The 21363-nt window shown below is 44.7% G+C and overlaps 1 protein-coding gene across 2 annotated transcripts in view; it reads right to left on the bottom strand.

Annotated features, from left to right (window-relative positions):
- The window catches only part of clcn2c (chloride channel 2c), a 213933-nt gene that overhangs the window by 49345 nt on the left and 143225 nt on the right, over nt 1-21363 (bottom strand). For both annotated transcript variants that reach the window (XM_060943402.1, XM_060943403.1), the window contains 3 exons: nt 19311-19380; nt 19072-19182; nt 17599-17812 (listed from right to left, as the gene is read on the bottom strand). In XM_060943402.1, the coding sequence (XP_060799385.1) occupies nt 17599-17812; nt 19072-19182; nt 19311-19380 (395 nt within the window). The remainder of the gene's footprint in view (nt 1-17598; nt 17813-19071; nt 19183-19310; nt 19381-21363) is intronic.

Below are 21363 nucleotides of genomic sequence, written 5' to 3' on the forward strand. Positions count from 1 at the left end.
TTGCGCACAGAGATTCTTCCAGATTCTCTGAATCTTTTAATGATATTATGCACTGTAGATGATATGTTCAAACTCTTTGCAATTTTACACTGTCGAACTCCTTTCTGATATTGCTCCACTATTTGTTGGCGCAGAATTAGGGGGATTGGTGATCCTCTTCCCATCTTTACTTCTGAGAGCTGCTGCCACTCCAAGATGCTCTTTTTATACCCAGTCATGTTAATGACCTATTGCCAACTGACCTAATGAGTTGCAATTTGGTCCTCCAGCTGTTCCTTTTTTGTACCTTTAACTTTTCCAGCCTCTTATTGCCCCTGTCCCAACTTTTTTGAGATGTACTGCTGTCATGAAATTTCAAATGAGCCAATATTTGGCATGAAATTTCAAAATGTCTCACTTTTGACATTTGATATGTTGTCTATGTTCTATTGTGAATACAATATCAGTTTTTGAGATTTGTAAATTACTGCATCCCGTTTTTATTTACAATTTGTACTTTGTCCCAACTTTTTTGGAATCAGGGTTATAGCGACAACTTGCATGTAGCTTATCTTGGAAAAACACCTTACCGGAGTTTAAAAAATAGTGCGTTTTCTGTTAACTTGTCTTCAGGCTTTGTCTTCAAAATTTGCGGCCCATACAAAATAATAATAATAAAAAAAAAAAAAAACGCTACGATTACACAACACACAAGCCTCTCTCCGGCTTAAGTGAAATGTGAATGGAACACACACACAATATTCGCAAGCCTAGCATAATATGCACAATGATGGTGTTCCCTGAGGACCTAGCCCCCCCCAGAGCCCTCTAAATAATACAGTGCAAATATTGTACTTTCCTTACTTTTCGCCTTCCTTCCTTAAAGAGCAAAATCTAAATCACAGAAAGAATCCATCAACACAAAACTACAACAAGCTTTTTACACACACACACACACACACACACACACACACACACACACACACACACACACACACTACTGAGTCTATAATTGTACTCTGGACTTATATACAGCATCAATCAAAAGTTGGAGACATTTATAATAACAAGCGTGTCCAACTTTTGATTTATACTGTAAATAATATCCACAAAATGGTGGTCAAATCATCAACAACCACAGGACAAATATGGTCCATGTGTGTGCGTGGTGATGGTTCCTAAATTTCAACTTTGTTACATTCTTTTAAAGCACACCAGACTGGATGCCTCCATAAAGCATAAAACCTTGAGAAACTTCTCAAAGTACATGCAGGTTTTTGAGACAGATGATGCTTTTTAGGGACGTTTCTGCTTATTCCAGCAAGTCAATGCCAAACCACATTCTTCATGTGTTACATCATCATAGCTTCATTGTACCAAAAAAAAAAAAAAAGGTGGACATTAGACCGGCCTGCCTGCAGTCCAGACCTGTGTCTTATTGAAAATGTGTGGAACATTATGAAGTGCAAAATATGACCTAGACCCCATAACGTTAAGCAACTGAAGTCATGTTATGTTATTTTATGGTTGTCAGTCAATATCTGATGACGAGGTCCTCCTCTTCGTTGCCTTCTTTGCCTTCCTAGGTCTTGCTGCTGTTGGGGTTGTCGCAGTCTCTCATGCACCCACTCATGAGAGAGAAGCCCAATCCTAGACTGGCAGATCCTGGGACAATGACGACAGGCAAAAGGGACCAGGCGTGGGAGCAGAGGGAAGGAAAAGGTGGTGTCGCTGGACCCATTTCTCCTCCCTCAGCCTTGTCCGTTCTTCCTCAAAAGTGGCGGACTTTCTGGGACACAGTCCGCTTCACGTGGTCCTCTGTGAGGATCTCAAGGTCGGCAGGAGGGATGTTGCAGGACTGCAGGGACCACTTCAAGAAGGCCTTCCAATGCTTCTTAGGTCTTCCACAGGAGCGGGTCCCTTTTGCAAGTTCTCCGTAGAGGACCATCTGGGGCATTCAGTTGGGGGCCATTCAGATGACATGTCTGCCAATGGACCGGACATGATGGAGGCTCATGGACCCCACGCTTGTGGAATTAGCCTTTCTGAGGATCTGCATGTGGAGGATCTGGTCCTCCCAAATCACTCCGAAGACACGTTGGAGGCAACGCATATGGAAGGCTTCAAGGAACTTCATTTGCTTCCTGTACAACATCCAGGCTTCACATCTGTAGAGAAGGGTCGAGATGCAGACTGCATGATAGACCACGACCTTTGTGCAGATGCAGAGGTTGTGATTCGTGAAGATGCGCTTATGGAGGCGGCCAAATGCTGAAGCATGCCTGATACATGAGGTGAGCTCTTCATTCAATGAGATGTCAGAGAGAATGCTACTGAGGTACATGAAAAAGCTCACGTTCTCCAGTACTACATTGTCAATTGTGATGGCCGTTGGGGGCTCATTGTGGAACAGTGAAGACTGCTGGGTCAGAGTCTTCGAGACATTGACTGTCAGTCCCATCCATGTATAGGCTGTATGAAGGGATGTAACGGTCTTTTGAAGGCCCGCAGGACAGAGGGATACGCCAGCAGCATCGTCAGCATATTGGAATTTGACGATTGTCATAGAGGTCTTTGCATGGGCTGAGAGACGCCAAAGGTTGAAGAGGTTAACATCCAAATGGTAACAGATTCGCACACCATCATGCGCATCAAGTGAATTTCTGGAGAGGAGAGCGACACTGACAAGGTAGATATTGAAGAGTACTGGAGCAATAATGCAGCCTTGCTTCACGCCAACTGTGACTTCGAATGCAGAGGATACTTCCCCACCGACAAGGACCTTTGGAGTCATTCCATCATGGAACTGACGGAGAATGGTGAGGAATTTTGGAGGGCAACCAAACTTGCGTAGAAGGTTCCAGAGCATATCGCAGTTCATGGTATTGAACGCTTTGCGTAGGTCAATGAAGGCAAACGTGATATCCTTTTGATCCCTTCCAAATTCGGAGTCCTGCGACCTCAACGCCCGCAAGGGGGTGATTCCTAGAAGCACTGGTGGAAGGGTGAACACAGGCTGAAAGGCAGGCAGTCCAAATGCTCTGGTGATTCCTGTGGCCAACACAGACATGTACCCCCATCCTCCCGGGAACCATCATCGGAGGTGCAGCCCCCCCTGTCAGCCCTGGTTGTCCTGCTCCCTTGCTTGCCACCTGGATCCCTGGTGGGGATGAGGACTGTGCACCCTCATCACCACTGTCAACAAGAAATCCTTTGTGGAGGCTACGTCTGCCCCTCCCCCGACCATAATGTTAAGCAACTGAAGTCATACGTCAAGCAATAATAGTAACGAGTTTCACTTTCAAAACTTCAACAATCAATGTCCTCAGTTCTCAAACATTTACTGAGTGTTGTTAAAAGGAAAGGTGATGTTACAGCAGTAAACATGCCCCTGTCCTTTCAACATCTCAAGGTGGTGGAACAGATGCTCCCCAACACCGCCTGCAGCCATTCCTAGGATCCTGCCTGGTCTTTTCTATGGAGCCAGAAGCTGCCTTGCTGTGCCTTCCCTGCCAGATCTTAGAGCCTTCCTCAGCTTGCAGCCAATGATCCCAAGAAGCTACAGGAACTACTGACTGGATGCTCCCAAGTAGCTTTTTCACCTTATTTCCAATGAAATGGTGACTGCCCTCTGTGACAACAGGGGCGTGGCCAAACGGCAGTTTGTGAATGGAGGGCAGGGTCAGGGAAGGTAAGTGGCTAAGTCATTACACCTAGTGTCATTAATGTGTGTGGGTGTGTTTGTTTGTCGCAGGGATTGAGCATAAAAGGAGAGGGAGAGCAGAGAAGAGGAGCTCCCCAACCCCAACGCATGTGTGTGACTGACTGACTGAATGAATGAAGCTGAAAAGCCAAAATAAGGACAATTAAAAAGTGTGTATGTGAACATCAACTCTCGCCTGCCGTGCTTCTGTGCTCCACCCACATCAGGAACTGGTACAGTGGTGCCAAAACCCGGGACGCACAGAAGGAAACCACCCCGTAGAGTCCTCCCCATTTGAAGAGCTCATCCTTGCCCTTGCTACCACCCAGCAGAACCAGCATCAAGCACTGATCGCCCTCCGAAAGGAACAAGAGCAACGCTTCGAAGCCTTGATGCTGGCCCAGCAGGAAGATTGCCAGGTGTTCCGGCATCTGCTTGCGTCAGCAGGGGAGTCGGCAATCACCCTCATGAAGATGGGCCCGCAGGATGATCTGGAAGCGTTCCTTGCCCTCTTCGAACAAGCAGCCGAGATGTGGGGGTGGCCGCTGGAGCAGCACGCAGCGCACCTCCTCCCGTTCCTGACCGGCGAGGCGCAGCTCGCAGCGCAGCAGCTCCCTGCTGACAGCCGACTGGTATATGCTGACCTGAAGAAAGCCATCCTGCAGCGGGTTGGCCGCTTCCCGGAACATCGCCAGCGCTTCTGGATGCTGGCATTGGAGGGGGTCAGCCGGCCATTCGCAATTCGGTCAGCAACTCTGGGACACCTGAGGATGGAAGACCGCGATGCCGATGAGATCGTCAATCTGGTGGCACTGGAACAGTTCACCTCTTGACTTCTGGAAGGAACAGCGGAATGGGTCCAATGTCATCACCGGGCATCGCTAGGACAAGCCATCGAGCTGGCAGAGGACCATCTGGAGGCGGCTCCGACGGCAGGCAGACAAGGCATCTTTCCTCACTTCTCCTCCCTCTCTCTCTCTCCCCCCCATCGCTCTTTCCCCTCCCCACCCTGTTCCCCTACCACGGAGGCGGAGGCCGGCTCCACCCCAGCCAGCCCGTTGCACTCGTGGTGTCCTCCCATCTCCCTCTTCCGTGTTGTCTCCTCCTCAGGTGAGTGACTCCCATAACGCCAGTGCAAAGAGAAAGCCTGGGCCAGTGGGCTGGCGCGGCGGGGAGTCTGAGCATCTCCAAAGTTGGAGCTCCGTCAGGGAGGTGGGAGCTGTGATCTGGATCCCAGACGCGCCAGAGACCGCCCCTGATCAGGCCGGAACATATCGCATACCAGTAAGTGTTCAAGGTGATACATATCATGCGTTCGTGGATTCCGGTTGCAATCAGACCTCAATTCACCAATGCCTGGTGCAAGGTGAGGCATTGGGGAAAGCACAATCAGTGAAGGTGTTGTGTGCTTGGGGATGTTCACAATTACCCTCTAGTGTCCATCCATATTCTATTCTGGGGCCAAATGCATAGAATTAAGGCAGCGGTTAACCCTCATCTCACCCACTCCTTAATTTTGGGAACTGATTGGCCAGGGTTTAAAGAATTGATGGAACACAATGAGAGGTGGGTCCTGCATAAATACATCATGGAAAGCTCCCGGTGTGGCATTGACTGGGGAAGCTGTCGCAGAGCCGTCTATGTCAGCACCGTGCCAGAGCGATGCAAGGAGTGAGGAGCACCCCGCCCCTCCTCCCTCTCTCGGGGATTCCCTTGGGGATTTCCCGTTAGAGCAGTTGCAAGACGAGACTCTGCAGCATGCATTTGACCAAGTGAGAGTAATCAATGGTCAAACTCTCCAGCCAAATGCGACGCCGACCTTCCCTTATTTCACCATTATTAAGGATAGGTTGTACCGAGTGACGCAGGACACTCAAACTGGAGAACAGATAACTCAACTGTTGATCCCAAAGAGCCGTAGGGAACTCGTATTCCATGCGGCTCACTTTAATCCCATGGCAAGACATTTAGGGCAGGATAAAACACTAGCCCGAATAATGGCCCGGTTCAATTGGACAGGGATTCGCGGGGACGTCCGTCAGTGGTGTGCAGCATGCCGTAAATGCCAATTAGTAAATCCCGCGGCCACTCCAAAAGGGCATTTGTGCCCTTTCCCTCTAATCGAGATCACCTTTGAAAGAATTGGGATGGATCTCATCAGACCATTCGATCGGTCAGCACGGGGATATCGCTTTATTTTAGTTCTTGTGGACTACGCAATGCGATATCCGGAAGCAGTGCCTCTCCGCAATATCTCAGTATTGCGGAAGCGCTCTTCCGCTTTATCTCCCAGGTCAGGATTCCGAAAGAAATCCTGACAGACCAAGGCACTTCATTTGTGTCATGCACGAACTGTATGGGTTACTGGGGATCAAGTCTATCCACACCAGTGTCCATCACCCACAAACGGATGGCTTAGTGGAGCGATTTAACCAAACACTCACGAATGTAATTCGGAAATTTGTAAGTGAGGACGCATGTAACTGGGATAAGTGGCTCAAGCCCCTGTTATTTGCAGTACGAGAGGTCCTGCAAGCCTCCATGGGGTTTTCTCCATTCGAATTATTATATGGGCGTAAGCCGTGTAGCATTTTGGACGTGCTACAAGAAAATTGGGAGAAGGGACCTTCACCTAGCAAGAATAAAATTCAGTACGTTCTTGATCTGCACGCAAAACTCCACACACCCACGCACTTAACCCAGGAGAATTTGCAGCAGGCACAAGAACATCAAATCCGGCTGTATGACGGGGCATACGCCTTAGAGAGTTCACACCGGGAGACAAAGTACTCGTATTATTGCCCACGTTGAGTTCTAAATTAGGGGCGGCACGGTGGTGTAGTGGTTAGCGCTGTCGCCTCACAGCAAGAAGGTCCGGGTTCAAGCCCAGTGGCCAGCGAGGGCCTTTCTGTGCGGAGTTTGCATGTTCTCCCCGTGTCCGCGTGGGTTTCCTCCGGGTGCTCCGGTTTCCCCCACAGTCCAAAGACATGCAGGTTAGGTTAACTGGTGACTCTTAATTGACCGTAGGTGTGAATGCGAGTGTGAATGGTTGTCTGGGTCTATGTGTCAGCCCTGTGATGACCTGGCGACTTGTCCAGGGTGTACCCCGCCTTTGGCCCTAGTCAGCTGGGATAGGCTCCAGCTCGCCTGCGACCCTGTAGAAGGATAAAGCGGCTAGAGATAATGAGATGAGTTCTAAATTAAATCTCCAAGTGGCAAGGACCCTTCGAGGTCACACAGCGAGTTGGGGACATCGACTATGAGGTGAGGAGAGTGGATGGGGTAGGACATTGCAAATCTACCACCTCAACCTTTTAAAACGTTGGAATGAGGAGGTCCCCATGGCATTGGCATCAATAGTTCCAGAGAGGGCGGAGCTGGGGCCGGAGGTAAAAAAGGTAACATCTCAAAAACAAACTGGTCCCCTGTGGAGACCACCTCTCACCGACCCAACTCACAGAGGTGGCCAAGTTGCAGGAGGAATTTTCCGACGTGTTCTCGCCCCTACCCGGCCACACCCACCTCATAGAACACCACATTGAGATGCCCCCGGGGGTGGTGGTGCATAGCCACCCTTACCGCCTACCCGAACACACACACACACACACACACACACACACACACACAAAAAAAAATAAATAAATAAATAAATAAATAAATAAGAGAGTGGTCCAGGATGAACTCAAGGCCATGCTCGAGATGGGCATAATCGAAGAGTCCTACAGTGACTGGAGCAGCCCAGTGGTCCTGGTTCCCAAGACCAATGGGTCGGTCCGGTTCTGTGTGGACTACAGAAAGGTCAACGTGGTGTCTAAATTTGACACGTACCCAATGCCTCACATTGATTAGGTGCTCGATTGGTTAGGCGCAGCTCACTTTTATTTGACATTGGATCTAACAAAGGGATATTGGCAGATCCCCTTGACTCCCATCCTGAAAGAAAACGGCCTTTTCCACACCGTTTGGATTACACCAATTTGTCACGCTCCCTTTTGGGTTATTCGGGGCACCCGCTACATTCCAGCGACTCATGGACAGGGTCCTCTGCCCTCACACTGCCTACACAGCTGCACATCTCGATGATATAATAATCTACAGCCATGATTGGCCACGGCACCTAGAACATCTGAGGGCTGTTCTAAAGTCGCTGAGGCGTGTGGGCCTCACAGCTAACCTGAAAAAAAGTGTGCAATTGGGCAGATGGAAGTACAGTATCTGGGGTTCCATTTGGGTCATGGGCAGGTGCGTCCCCAAATTAACAAGACGGCAGCAACTGCGGCCTGCCCGAGGCCCAAGACCAAAAAGGGGGTGAGACAGTTCCTGGGGCTGGCTGGCTATTACCGTAGGTTTATACCTAATTATTCGGACGTCACCAGCCCTTTAACTGATCTCACTAAAAAGGGGGCTCCAGATCCGGTCCAGTGGACGGAGCAGTGCCAACAGGCATTCTCTAAGGTAAAAGCGGCACTGTGTGGGGGGCCACTTTTGCACTCCCCTGAATTCTCTCTCCCCTTTATTTTACAGACTGACGCATTGGACAGAGGGCTGGGGGCCGTTTTGTCCCAGAAGATGGAGGGCAAGGAGCACCCCGTGCTATACACCAGCCATAAACTCGATGCGTGAAAGCAAGTACAGCACCATCGAGAAAGAGTGCCTTGCCATCAAGTGGGCGGTCCTTGCCCTCCAATACTACCTGCTGGGGCACCCTTTAACTCTCTGTTCGGACTATGTGCACCTCCAGTGGCTCCACCGCATGAAGGATACTAATGTGTGGATCACCCGTTGGTATCTCGCCCTCCAGCCATTTAAGTTCGAGGTGGTCCACAGGCCGGGGGCGCAGATGGTGGTGGCGGACTTCCTGTCCCGTCGGAGAGGGGGAGTTTGCTTCAGGCCGGACAGCCCCCAGCCTGAGTCAGGTGGTGGGGGTATGTGGAAACGGGGGTGTGGCCAGGCGGCAGTTTGTGAATGGAGGGCAGGGTCGGGGAAGTTAAGTGGCTGAGTCATTACACATGCTGTCATTAATGTGTGTGGGTGTGTGTGTTTGTCGCAGGGATTGAGCATAAAAGGAGGGGGAGAGCAGAGAAGAGGAGCTCCTCCACCCCAACACATGCGTGACTGAATGACTGAATAAATGAATGAATGAAGCTGATAAGCCAAAATAAGGACAATAAAAAGTGTGCATGTGAACATCAACTCTCGCCTGCCGTGCTTCTGTGCTCCACCCACATCAGGAACTGTTACACCCTCCACCCAATATTTGCCGACGCATTATTAAAGGATATGGGACATGAAACATAAAAGCACGCTATATCAGTTTCTTTCCATTAAAAATATGAATTAATTGCATCAACAAATACAAAATCATCTATTAAATTCAGCAAAATCATTATATTCGTGATGATATGGCATTTCTGCTCGACTTCCGATATGCATTTTTTGCAACCGGAAGAGCCGCTGTCACGTGATCATACGTAACAAAAACTTTCGGGCACAGCACAAGCGGGTAGATGAATGGAGAAGTGGATGACAAGAAAATTTTTTTTAATAGTCTTTAAAGTACATTGGACATCATGGTGTATTGTGCTGCTTATGGTTGCAATAATTCCAATGGGAAATGCCCTGGAGTAAGTTTTTTTGCATTCACCAAGGACCCGAAGCTGAGGAAAGTGTGGGCTCACCTGCGCATGCGCAGTAGGCTTCGCGCATGCGCAGTAGGCTTCGCGCATGCGCAGTAGGCTTCGCGCATGCGCAGTAGGCTTCGCGCATGCGCAGTAGGCTTCGCGCATGCGCAGTAGGCTTGGTAGGACAAATCCAAGACATAGGATAACTTTACAGAACACCTGTTGAAAAAACTTTGCACCTACTGTTTCCCACAAACTGTGTTTGGACCATTTCACTGAGGATTCTTTCAACATTAATACTCAGGTACTGAGCGATATTAATTCATGAAACAGGAAGTATAAGGATGAGAAAAAAAAACAGTTTAAATCGGGAAGCTGCGCTGCGCACATTTGCGCCAGGCTGCACAAATGTGCGCAGCTTCCCGATTTAAACTGGTTTTTTTTTCTCATCCTTATACTTCATGTTTCATGAATTAATATCGCTATTTTTTTTTAAAAATCGGATCTGCGCGATTCAGCCATGAAAAAGGCGGCATCCGCCGAAAGGCGCGCTGTTTGCATCCCTGTACGGAGGCCAGGGGACAGGGCAGGAATATTTTTGTTGATATGAGTGATCCGGTGCGATTTCGCGACCCCCCGTTGAAGGCCTCTGCGCTAAGCGACTGAAAGCTGAGGTAAGGATTATTATTATAATTTTGGGTGTATCAATTATTGATTATCATAATTCTGACTCGTTTCGCCATTTTGAATGTTTTCATCTCGGACTCTGGAAGCATTGTATCTCAATCAATCTCGAAAAATATCAGCAAAAAAAAAAAACTAGCTTGCAACGGACTTTAGCTAGATCTATGATGAACTTTCAATGTATGATATAAAAATAATACTTCTTTCAACAGATCATTAGCCTTTGAGCAGAATTGTTTTTAACTTACCAGGAAGTGTTATTGAGCCGACCACTTTCAGTTTCATGAGGGCTGAATGAACTCTCACTCTCAGAATCATCTGACCCGTCAGAGTAAAGACAAGATCTATGTTCATGTGAATTTCCAGCTATCAGTTCGAATTGATAGGGTCTAACTTCACATCTCTGTGAAACATCGGGAATATCACTGTCGATGGTGTCCATTTCGGTAACCTGTTTACATTAGATTCCCAAACGCTGGCTCCTTGGAAAGTTTTTGTTGTGTCACGGGTCACATGACCACCTAGCTCATTAATGAATCCTTGTTTTACGCTGATGTATAAAAAAAACTTGAATAATGTGATGATTTTCACATTTTTGACGCCCTGCAGTGATTTAGATGGCATTTCTTATGTCCTTTATACATAATTATGCCCAGGTAAAAATCCATGTCCCATATCCTTTAAATAGGCTAGCTCCCAACTATCTCTTGGACCTTTTAGAACCATGGGTCAATCCATTTGATATCACTGAAGGCCTCCCAACTGTCCATGTCAGCTTTGTTTCATACTTCCAAAGATGACATTAGTCCCAATGAACAAGGTGCAACATTTCAGTCTTAAACCTTTGTTAGTTTTTGAAATATAGGGGCATGAATAAGGGGGTCTGGCTCATTTTCATGGTGAAATTCGAGCGTTTGAGAAAACCTCCGACAATCCATCAGCCCTAACTTTTGAACTATTTAAGCTAGGTGCATGAAATTTCCAAGAACTGTTCTTGGGTACAAAATGTCTTTCAACACTCCAAAAAGAAGAGCTACAACTGCACATTTACCACTTTATGAATTTTTTAAAATTATAAAAAAAAAAAAAAAAAAAAAAAAAAAAAAAAAAAACTTTCCTTTGTGCTTTGAAGCATTTTGGCCATCTGTTTCTCCACGTTTGACCATATCAGAGCTTTCAAATTCTGGTATTTATATATCATATTGTAGTACTGTCTTGGTAACCAAGCACACTGCAACCCCACTATAATGAACTCCTTTTTGGGGGCATCCAAATAGTTAATTATACAGAAAAGTTTGTACGACTGAAATGGACCCACTTGTCACACCAAACATTTATGTGAAATTTTAGGCACATTCTCCTTATCACGAATTTCTCCTTCCGAGTCACTATCACAGTTCATTGAGTTAAAGGATCATGAACAGAGGCGATGATTCCTTCATCTGTCATGGAAATGATGAAGATTACTGGTGCATCTTTGTGAATGAGTTTCTCCACGTTTGACCATATCAGAGCTTTCAAATTCTGGTATTTATACATCATATTGTAGTACTGTCTTGGTAACCAAGAAACAAACAAACAAACAAACAAACAAACAAACAAACAAACAGATTCGCTCAGTTTTCTAAGGCCCTGTCCACACGGCAACGGATTCAGGTGACTCCGATACAATTGCTTATCGTTTAGGCCTGGCGTCCACACGGCACCGGCGTTTTGGGTGCCCAAAACGCAATCTTTTTGAGAACGGGTTCCAGAGTGGAAAGATCTGGCAACGTTGCCGTTGTGAAGTCGTCTGGATGAGTAGAACGGATTTGTTTACGATGACGTCACAACCACATGACTGTGAGTGCTTCACGCCGGGTAGAAGTGTAACGAATATCACCAGGATATCACCAGGAAAAAGCCTTACAGAGCACTAGTGAGAGTGAAACACGAGCTTGGATATTATTATTATTATTATTATGTTCAGTGTTAGTTCACAGTAGTAATGCAAGAAGCAGAATAGTGACAGTAATAGTGAAGCAAAAACATGCAATTGTACAAACACTGCAGCTCTACAGCAAAATATTCATTTATGAAATGGTCTGATTCTTAACACCAGTAGTGCCAATGATCTTCTCATTGCGATGCGAGTTGTCAACAAATCCTATAACTTGGCTCATGAAACGCGCTTACAAAATATTTTCACTGTGAATATTTATTGTGTAATGGTGCAAAGTGAGAGAGAGAGAGACTCTGCCCTTAGGGCAGAGTCAATCCCGCCAGCAAAAATAGGGGAAAAAAGGAGCGATCTCACCTCTTCAGATGTTGGTTTTAGTCCTACAGTACATTCCTCAAAAAGGGCGTAGAGGAGCAAATTAATCCATCAACGTGTAGTATTCAATTTATTCCGGACCATTAAAGACGCCGCCTTCCGCGTAGAATCATACGTCATCCTCGCCGCCATATTGGATAGGTCAAAGCGGAGAATATTCATGCACTGCCTTTAACTGTACCAACAGGTTTACCGTCCAAACGAGATCACATGGGATTAGCTTTCACAGGTGAGAAACAACAAATTAATCCATCAACGTGTATCATTCAATTTATTCCGGACCATTAAAGACGCCGCCTTCCGCGTAGAATCATACGTCATCCTCGCCGCCATATTGGAAAGGTCAAAGCGGAGAATAAAGATTAGCTGCGTTTAACTGTACCAACAGGTTTGCCGTCCAAACGAGATCACACGGGATTACCTTTCACAGGTGAGACTGGAAAAATACTTTTCATTGTATTTGGTCATTATAATGTAATTTTACGAACAGATTTTCCTGACTTTGTGGCTAATATGTAGTCTCGCGCATAATAGTTTATGCGCATGCGTCCTTACTTCTTCTATTGTTCTGGTGTCTCCGAAGGGACCGTCTTACAGCGCCCCTAGAGGTGTGGCATGTGCATTGCATCGTTTTCAGCAAGCGTTGCGTTGCCATATGGACCTGATATTTTACTGATCGTTGCCCATTTGGACGCGATATATTTTTAAATAACATCTCGTTGCCGTTGTCGTGTGGATGTAGCCTAAATCTTCACTATTCAGTTTATTCATGTATTGCAAACCACCGATGTCCCTCAGATTGTGGGGGTGGGCGGGGGAGATTAAAAAAAAACAAAAAACAAAAACACACTGCCAGTGCACTTTAACTAGGTGTCAAGTTTAGCAGGATCAGCAGACATTTTGTCCTTTTATTGATCCTTTGATCACTGTTCTTGAAAATTGTCAGTGCTCAACACCCAAGTGAGGCTCGTTAAGCCTTTGTTTTATGGCATTAACATGTACTGTTAATTTGACTGAGGACTTGATTACTTATTGTTTGTCTCTGGTGGGAAGAGGAGCACATGGCTCAGTGTGTCATGTAAGGAGGCGAATGACATGTAATTTTATTTACAAATAGGCAGACAAACAGTTCAAAAAATGCAAGACAAAGGCAGGGTTGTGAAACGGGCAATGGTCACGTGAGGCACAAACAGAATGGTGGAGGCAAAGACGGAAAGCAGAGTCCAAATACACAAAAAGTCAAAACCAGAAAGGTAATACACAGACACAAGGCTTGGTAATGGGAGACACTATACAGTGCGTATACATCAAGTCTGAGTGTTTAGGGAGTCCTGATAAGCTCGCGCCATGATTGTGCTCTAATCCGGAACAAGTGCATACAGTGGTGCTTGAAAGTTTGTGAACTCTTTAGAGTTTTCTATATTTCTGCATAAATATGACCTAAAACAACATCAGATTTTCACACAAGTCCTAAAAGTAGATAAAGAGAACCCAGTTAAACAAACGAGACAAAATTATTATACTTTGTAATTTATTTATTGAGGAAAATGATCCAATATTACATATCTGTGAGTGGCAAAAGTATGTGAACCTCTAGGATTAGCAGTTAATTTGAAGGTGAAATTAGAGTCAGGTGTTTTCAATCAATGGGATGACAATCAGGTGTGAGTGGGCACCCTGTTTTATTTAAAGAACAGGGATCTATCAAAGTCTGATCTTCACAACATGTTTATGGAAGTGTATCCTGACACGAACAAAGGAGATTTCTGAGGACCTCAGAAAAAGCGTTGTTGATGCTCATCAGGCTGGAAAAGGTTACAAAACCATCTCTAAAGAGTTTAGACTCCACCAATCCACAGTCAGACAGATTATGTACAAATGGAAGAAATTCAAAACCACTGTTACCCTCCCCGAGAGTGGTCGACCAACAAAGATCACTCCAAGAGTGAGGCGTGTAATAGTCGGCGAGGTCACAAAGGATCCCAGGGTAACTTCTAAGCAACTGAAGGCCTCTCCCACATTGGTTAATGTTCATGAGTCCACCATCAGGAGAACACTGAACAACAATGGTGTGCATGGCAGGATTGCAAGGAGAAAGCCACTGCTCTCCAAAAAAGAACATTGCTGCTCATCTGCAGTTTGCTAAAGATCACATGGACAAGCCAGAAGGCTACTGGAAAAATGTTTTGTGGATGGATGAAACCAAAATAGAACTTTTTGGTTTAAATGAGAAGAGTTATGTTTGAAGAAAGAAAAACAGTGCATTCCAGCATAAGAACCTTATCCCATCTGTGAAACATGGTGGTGGTAGTATCATGGTTTGGGCCCGTTTTGCTGCATCTGGGCCAAGATGGCTTGCCATCATTGATGGAACAATGAATTCTGAATTATACCAGCAAATTCTAAAGGAAAATGTCAGGACATCTGTCCATGAACTGAATATCAAGAGAAGGTGGATCATGCAGCAAGACAACGACCCTAAGCACACAAGTCATTCTGCCAAAGAATGGTTAAAGAAGAATAAAAGTTAATGTTTTGGAATGGCCAAGTCATAGTCCTGACCTTAATCCAATCGAAATTGTGGAAGGACCTGAAGTGAGCAATTAATGTGAGGAAACCCACCAACATCCCAGAGTTGAAGCTGTTCTGTACAGAGGAATGGGCTAAAATTCCTCCAAGCCAGTGTGCAGGACTGACCAACAGTTACCTGAAATGTTTAGTTGCAGTTATTGCTGCACGAGGGGGTCACACCAGATACTCAAAGCAAAGGTTCACATACTTTTGCCACTCACGGATATGTAATATTGGATCATTTTCTCACCAACAGGTCACAGAGAGTTCTGGTCAATAACACCTTCTCAGACCTCCTTCACACCTCCACCGGCTCCCCACAGAGATGAGTCCTCTCACCTATGCTCTTCATCCTGTACACTGATGACTGCAGGTCAACTCAGCCAAACTGTCACCTGGATAAATATGCAGATGACTCAGTGCTCATCTCTGCTCTCTGGCCCCTCACAGCACCACAACTCAGCTCTGCAGGACTTTGTGGAGTGGTGTGACAACACCTGCCTGGAACTGAACTCTAGCAAGACTAAAGACATGGTAGTGACATTTAATAACAAGCAGAGTGCTGCTCCAGTGATCTCCACCATTCGTGGGAAGCCAGTGGAGATTGTCGAGGAGTACAAGTACTTGGGCACAATCTTTGATGATAAACTCAGATTTGCCTCCAACACAGAGGAGATCCTCAGAAAGTGCCAACAGCAACAGTACCTCCTGAGGAAGCTTAAATCCTTTGGGGTCAGCAAGGACATTCTGACTACTTTCTCCTACTCCTTCATTGAGAATATAATGACATTTTCCATAACCTGCTGGTTCCACTCCCTTAACCTTCAGAACAAAAACTGCCTGCAGAGCACAGTCAAGGTGTGCTCTAAAATCATTGTTCTCCCCCTCAGGTCACTCTCAACTCTGTGAGCAGCAGACAGTAAACTCAGCGAGCAGGATTCTTCAGGACCCTTCACATGTCCTGTTCCCTGCACTTGAGTGGCTCCCCTCAGGACGCCGGCTCCATTGTCCGAGCTGCCAAACACAGAGGAGAAGCGCGACCTTTGTCCCCAGAGCGGTTCAACTCCTCAACTTTCTGCCATCCTTGTCCCTCTACTCAACCCTCCAGCCCCTTCCCCCTTCTTCACATGCACTCTAACCTGTCTGGTGCACTAACCACCCCCTCTGCACACATACCACTTTAAACAAAGACTCTGCTGCTATTGATCCTTCTACCTCTTAAGCAAATTGCACCATGCTATTTTTTGTATATACTGTTTTTTAAAATTATCATATTTATACATATTGTACCACAGTAGAGTTATTTATCCACATACTGCCACCTTGCACACTGTCAATTTTTTATGTTTAAGGTTTTTTTTTATATTTATTGTGTGTTTAATTGTACTTCTCTGCATGCCTTTAAATTGCCCCTAGGGGACAAATAAAGTGTTTTGAATTGAATTCCTCAATAAATAAATGACGAAGTATAATATTTTTGTCTCATTTGTTTAACTGGGTTCTCTTTGTCTACTTTTAGGACGTGTGTGAAAATCTGATGTTTAAGTAGGTCATATTTATGAAGAAATATAGAAAATTCTAAAGGGTTCACAAACTTTCAAGCACCACTGTAGTACTTTAATTAGTTCTCATGGCTCTCCATGTGCCGAGAACCAACGCGTGTGGATGTGACACAGTGATTTCAAGACTTCTACTCATTGTCACTAAAGACAGGGGACATAAACTTTTCACATATATTGAACTTTCATAATAAGAGTTCATTATAACAGAGTTACAGTGTATTTGTCTAAGAGAGATCAAATGTTGAGTTATGAGCCATTTAAAAAATAAATAAAAATTTGCACCCATATTTCAAACGCATATTGCTCATGCATGAAAATCTACCATAAAAAGACTCATACCACTGGAAAGAGCAGGTCTTAATTAGCATACAGACAAAATATGAAGTTGGTATCTTCAACCAAACTATATAAGGGACGAAATAGGCCTTGTTTTACAACAGACAGAAATGGAAAAGAGAGGCACACTTCTTATAATACAATCAAAACCATATCAGAGAACTAATATCTCGTTTCGTCTTCTTCCGCTTATCCGGGACCGGGTCGCGGAGGCAGCAGTCTAAGCATGGAAGCCCAAACTTCCCTTTCCCCAGACACCTCGGCCAGCTCCTCGGGAAGAACACCGAGGCGTTCCCAGGCCAGCCGAGAGACATAGTCCCTCCAGCGTGTCCTGGGTCTTCCCCGGGGCCTCTTCCCGGGGGGACATGCCTGGAACACCTCCCCAGGGAGGCGTCCAGGAGAACTAATATATGCATGTCTATTCAATTTATCTTTACTCCATTATACCAAGCTCTAAAATTTACACAAATTACAGGGTCAGCAAAACCAAAGCCTGAATGAAATGGTGTCTACTTGAAGAGTTTGAACAATCTGTTGATTTGCTTTTCCACATCAGCTAGAAGTCTATTAAGTATATTAATATAATTCTTCTAAAGGGAACATCTATATCATTCTTTGTGCTTCTATTTGCTTTAAAACATAAGCCAACATCAAGAAAGATTACTCAAGTATTTAAATTATATGAACCAGGACTAGTGTTTAGCTGAGTAACATTTTGGATTTAGTTGTTATTGCTGAATCAGAAAACACAAATGAGCCTTGGATGGATATCCATGACAAAAGAATATGAAGACTGCTGAATGGATGGAGGGATGAACAGATACTCACTCATGATGGCCCCAGCCAAGCTCTGGGAGGTATGGTAGCTTTTTGATGCGTATGATGGAGTCATAAATTGATGGCTGGAGGCTCTGGGCCACGGCGTTGGCTAATATAACAGCGATCATTATAGGCAGAATGTGACTGATCTGTCCCGTCAACTCAAACACGATCACTGCTGTGGACACAGTGTGTGTTACAGCTCCAGATAAGGCTGCTGCACCTATATGCACACACAGAAAGAAAGGGGAAAAAAATAATAATAAATCACATTCAAAAATGATGGCAACTTCCAGGCAGGTCGTTACTGTCAGTAATATTTACAGCATTCTTACTAGGAGTGAGTGATGTGACAAAAATACCACATCACATTCTCAAAGGCATTTCTATGATACATGATCTGTATCATGACAAAGGTTTGCTGGCAGCAATACACTAGTGTTGGGTTTAAAAACAAATGCTTGAAATAATACTGCAATGGTTTATTATTATTAGACACATAATATTGAAAAAGAGAAAAACACAATTAAATCCACAAATTGCTCAACATTTTGTATTTTTAAACATTAAAAACATATAAAAATGGCATTGTCATATCGCCCAGCCCTGATTCTTACCGTGATGTGTTTACACAATAACAGCACATTGTAAAATAAAGTGGAAAACCAATAAACAGACTGTTAAAAAAATAAATAAAATGATACTTGCTATATTTTACAGTAAACGTAATGGTACTGTGCATTTTATGGTAAAGTGAACCATACTATAATGAGTGCATAGTAGTTACAACACAAGATCCTTTAATACAGCACAAGGTATAAATGTACCTTTTAAATTTTTGCAAGAATTTCCTGTGAGCTGATGTATTGAACAGCTCACTGGTTTAAAAGAGTATTTTATTGCCTAATTTCCAAAAATTATTTAAAGTCTAGCCCATCAAACAGCTACAAATGACCAAGTTTTCACTCCTTATTAATTTTCATTTTCCATAATTGGTCACAGCTTCCTGTTCATGATGACTCTCTGATTGGTTCCTTCATTACAGCTTTGGAAAATTATAAAAAATTTTTATTTACTTCATGGGGGCAAACAGAATTAAAAATATATATATATATATAAATGAAAATATATCAGTGCATATGCACAAAACCTTCAGGAGCACAATGCTGAGGAAAGATTATTTTTGTGCAGCTGCAGATCTGACTGTTCAAAAACACACACACACACACACACACACACACACACAGAATAAACACAAATGCTAATAGATTTTCAGCAGGAGTCAGAGATGAAAGGCTCTCATCAAGTGAAAATGTGGGTGTCTGAGAGACATGTTGAGCATGGTCTCAACATCAACAAGAATACACTATTTTTTTTTTTAAACACATGCTTGGATGACTTACAGGCTTTTTTTAAAGAACCAAATGTCCCCATAAACAAGTCTGAAACTTTGTTTTGTGTGTGTGTGCGTGCGCGCCTTACCCACTACAGCATACCCTCCTGGTACAATTGAATACACAACACCGTCTGAGTGAATCCCTTCAGGAAACCAAGCAGCCATGCTCTCACCCACCAACCGGCCGAAAGCAGCACCTAACACACACACACACACACACGTTATGTAAAGAAAAATGATTATCTTTGGAGGATGATGTGCTCCAGTATATAGACTACAATAATAACAACTCTCTTCACAGAGACACAAGTCATTCCATACATACCAATCACAAACACTGGCATAAAAGCACCACAGGGTACCGGGATAGTGGTAGCCAAAGCGGACATCCAAAACTAGAGAGAGAGAGAGAGAGAGAGAGAGAGAGAAACAAAAATATTTACATAATACATGCGTAAAAGATCTCTTCATCCCCTCATCAATCATTCCCTCTATTCCTCCTTCTATACATCTTTGGCTGTTATTTTTAAGTATGCCAATATTTTTGGAGCTGATTGTAGACTGAGTGAGTGTTAGGAAGAGAGACCAACATATTACTCTGAACTTTATACACATATCTCTCTCTCTCTCTCTCTCTCTCTCACACACACGCACACACACTCTTAAGGTCCCACTTCCTCTACAGGACACTGGTCCCCATAGTGACACTGACGTCACTTCTTGTGCTGTGACAGGTTTCATCCAGGTTCAGTGCAGGTACCAGTAGATGTGTGGACATACACTACCTCAGCGTGCACACACCCACACACCACTAATGCATTTTATAGCTTGAGAGTCTGAACAGCTGTGAGACCTAAAGTGTGAGTGCACATATAAATGAAAACACCTCTACCCCCACCACCAGGCCCTGGTCCTTCATGAGCTTGTCACTATTTTCACCTCATCACCAATTTCTGACCACCTTCCATGACCACCTCTTCATCCTTTTCCTTCCAATCATCTCATCTCCATCACCACCTCCTCCTGCCCTCATATTTATCTCCATCTCTCATCCCTCAGCTCTTCCTGATCAATCCCCATTCATGTTCTCGTCATTATCTCTCCACCAACATTTTCATAATCACATCTGCTTCTCATCTCCTCACCAACTCTTTTAATCTTGCCATCTTCACCTCATCATCTTATCATTGCTTTTACCCATCATCCCACCACCTCCCCATGATCATCCCTCCACCTGCATCATCTCTTCACCATGTGTCCATCTTATCCTTATCTTTCAAACACCTCTCCTTTGCCTCATCACCTCATCCATTCTCCATCTATTATTTCTCATGTACATCTTTCTACAAACTGTCCTTCAAACTCTCTCCCCTTATGCCTCCATCACCTCCTTAAACACTGACCCTTCATTGCCTCTCTACCATCTTCCCATGTTCTCCCTCACATCACCTCTTTGTCTTCATTCCTCCACAACATCCCACCATCTCCCCATAACCATCCCTGCACCCTCATCTCACCAGACGCCCATCTTCTCCTTATCGTTCAAGCACATTTCCATCACCTCATTACCACCATCTTCCCATTAGATCCTTCTGTTTATCCCTGTTGTTGATCTCTCCATCACTGTCATCACTTCACCTTCTTGCAATCAACTGCCTCCCCTTCATCTCACCTTTTTATCTTCACTAGCTTCCCATCACCTCCTCTTTTCCATCTGTCCACCACATCATTAACATCTTAAATCATCTCCTTATTACCATCTTATCTAAATCACCATAATCATCTCTCCATCATTTTCCTATCATTACTTTATTGCTATTTTGAGCCACCTTCGATCATCTCTTCATTTCTCCAACAGCTCACTCGCAGCTCATCATGTGGAGACACCCAACATAACCTCTGGCTCTATTTACTCATCTATCTCAGTATCATTTCTCCATCTTCATTTGACCATCTTATCTTTAGTTCTTAATCATCCCATCATCTCCAAGTCTTAAATCCTTATCATCCTTCCATGTTCCTAACTTCATATTAATGACTGCCATTCAATCATCTCTAACACATCATGAATACCTTCTACATTCCCATCCCCTCCTCCCCATTACAACCCCAAATCCAAAAAAAAAAAGTTGGGATGCTGTGTAAACTGTAAATAAATGCCGCTTTTCCACTACCAACGCGGCTGAGTTGGGCTGAGCCGTGCCGTGCTGAGTTGGGCTGTTGGAGTTGCATTTCGACTACAACCGCGCTGAACCATGCTGGCTGGAAGTGGGTGGACACATTGGGTGGAGTTAGCGAAAGTGGGTGGATGTCACGTGATGCCGTTAGGCAGTGCAAACAGTGACATCAGTGACCTTTTAAGCGGTAGTCTCACGACC

Source organism: Neoarius graeffei, chromosome 16 (assembly GCF_027579695.1).
Source record: "Neoarius graeffei isolate fNeoGra1 chromosome 16, fNeoGra1.pri, whole genome shotgun sequence".
Lineage (NCBI taxonomy): Eukaryota > Metazoa > Chordata > Actinopteri > Siluriformes > Ariidae > Neoarius > Neoarius graeffei.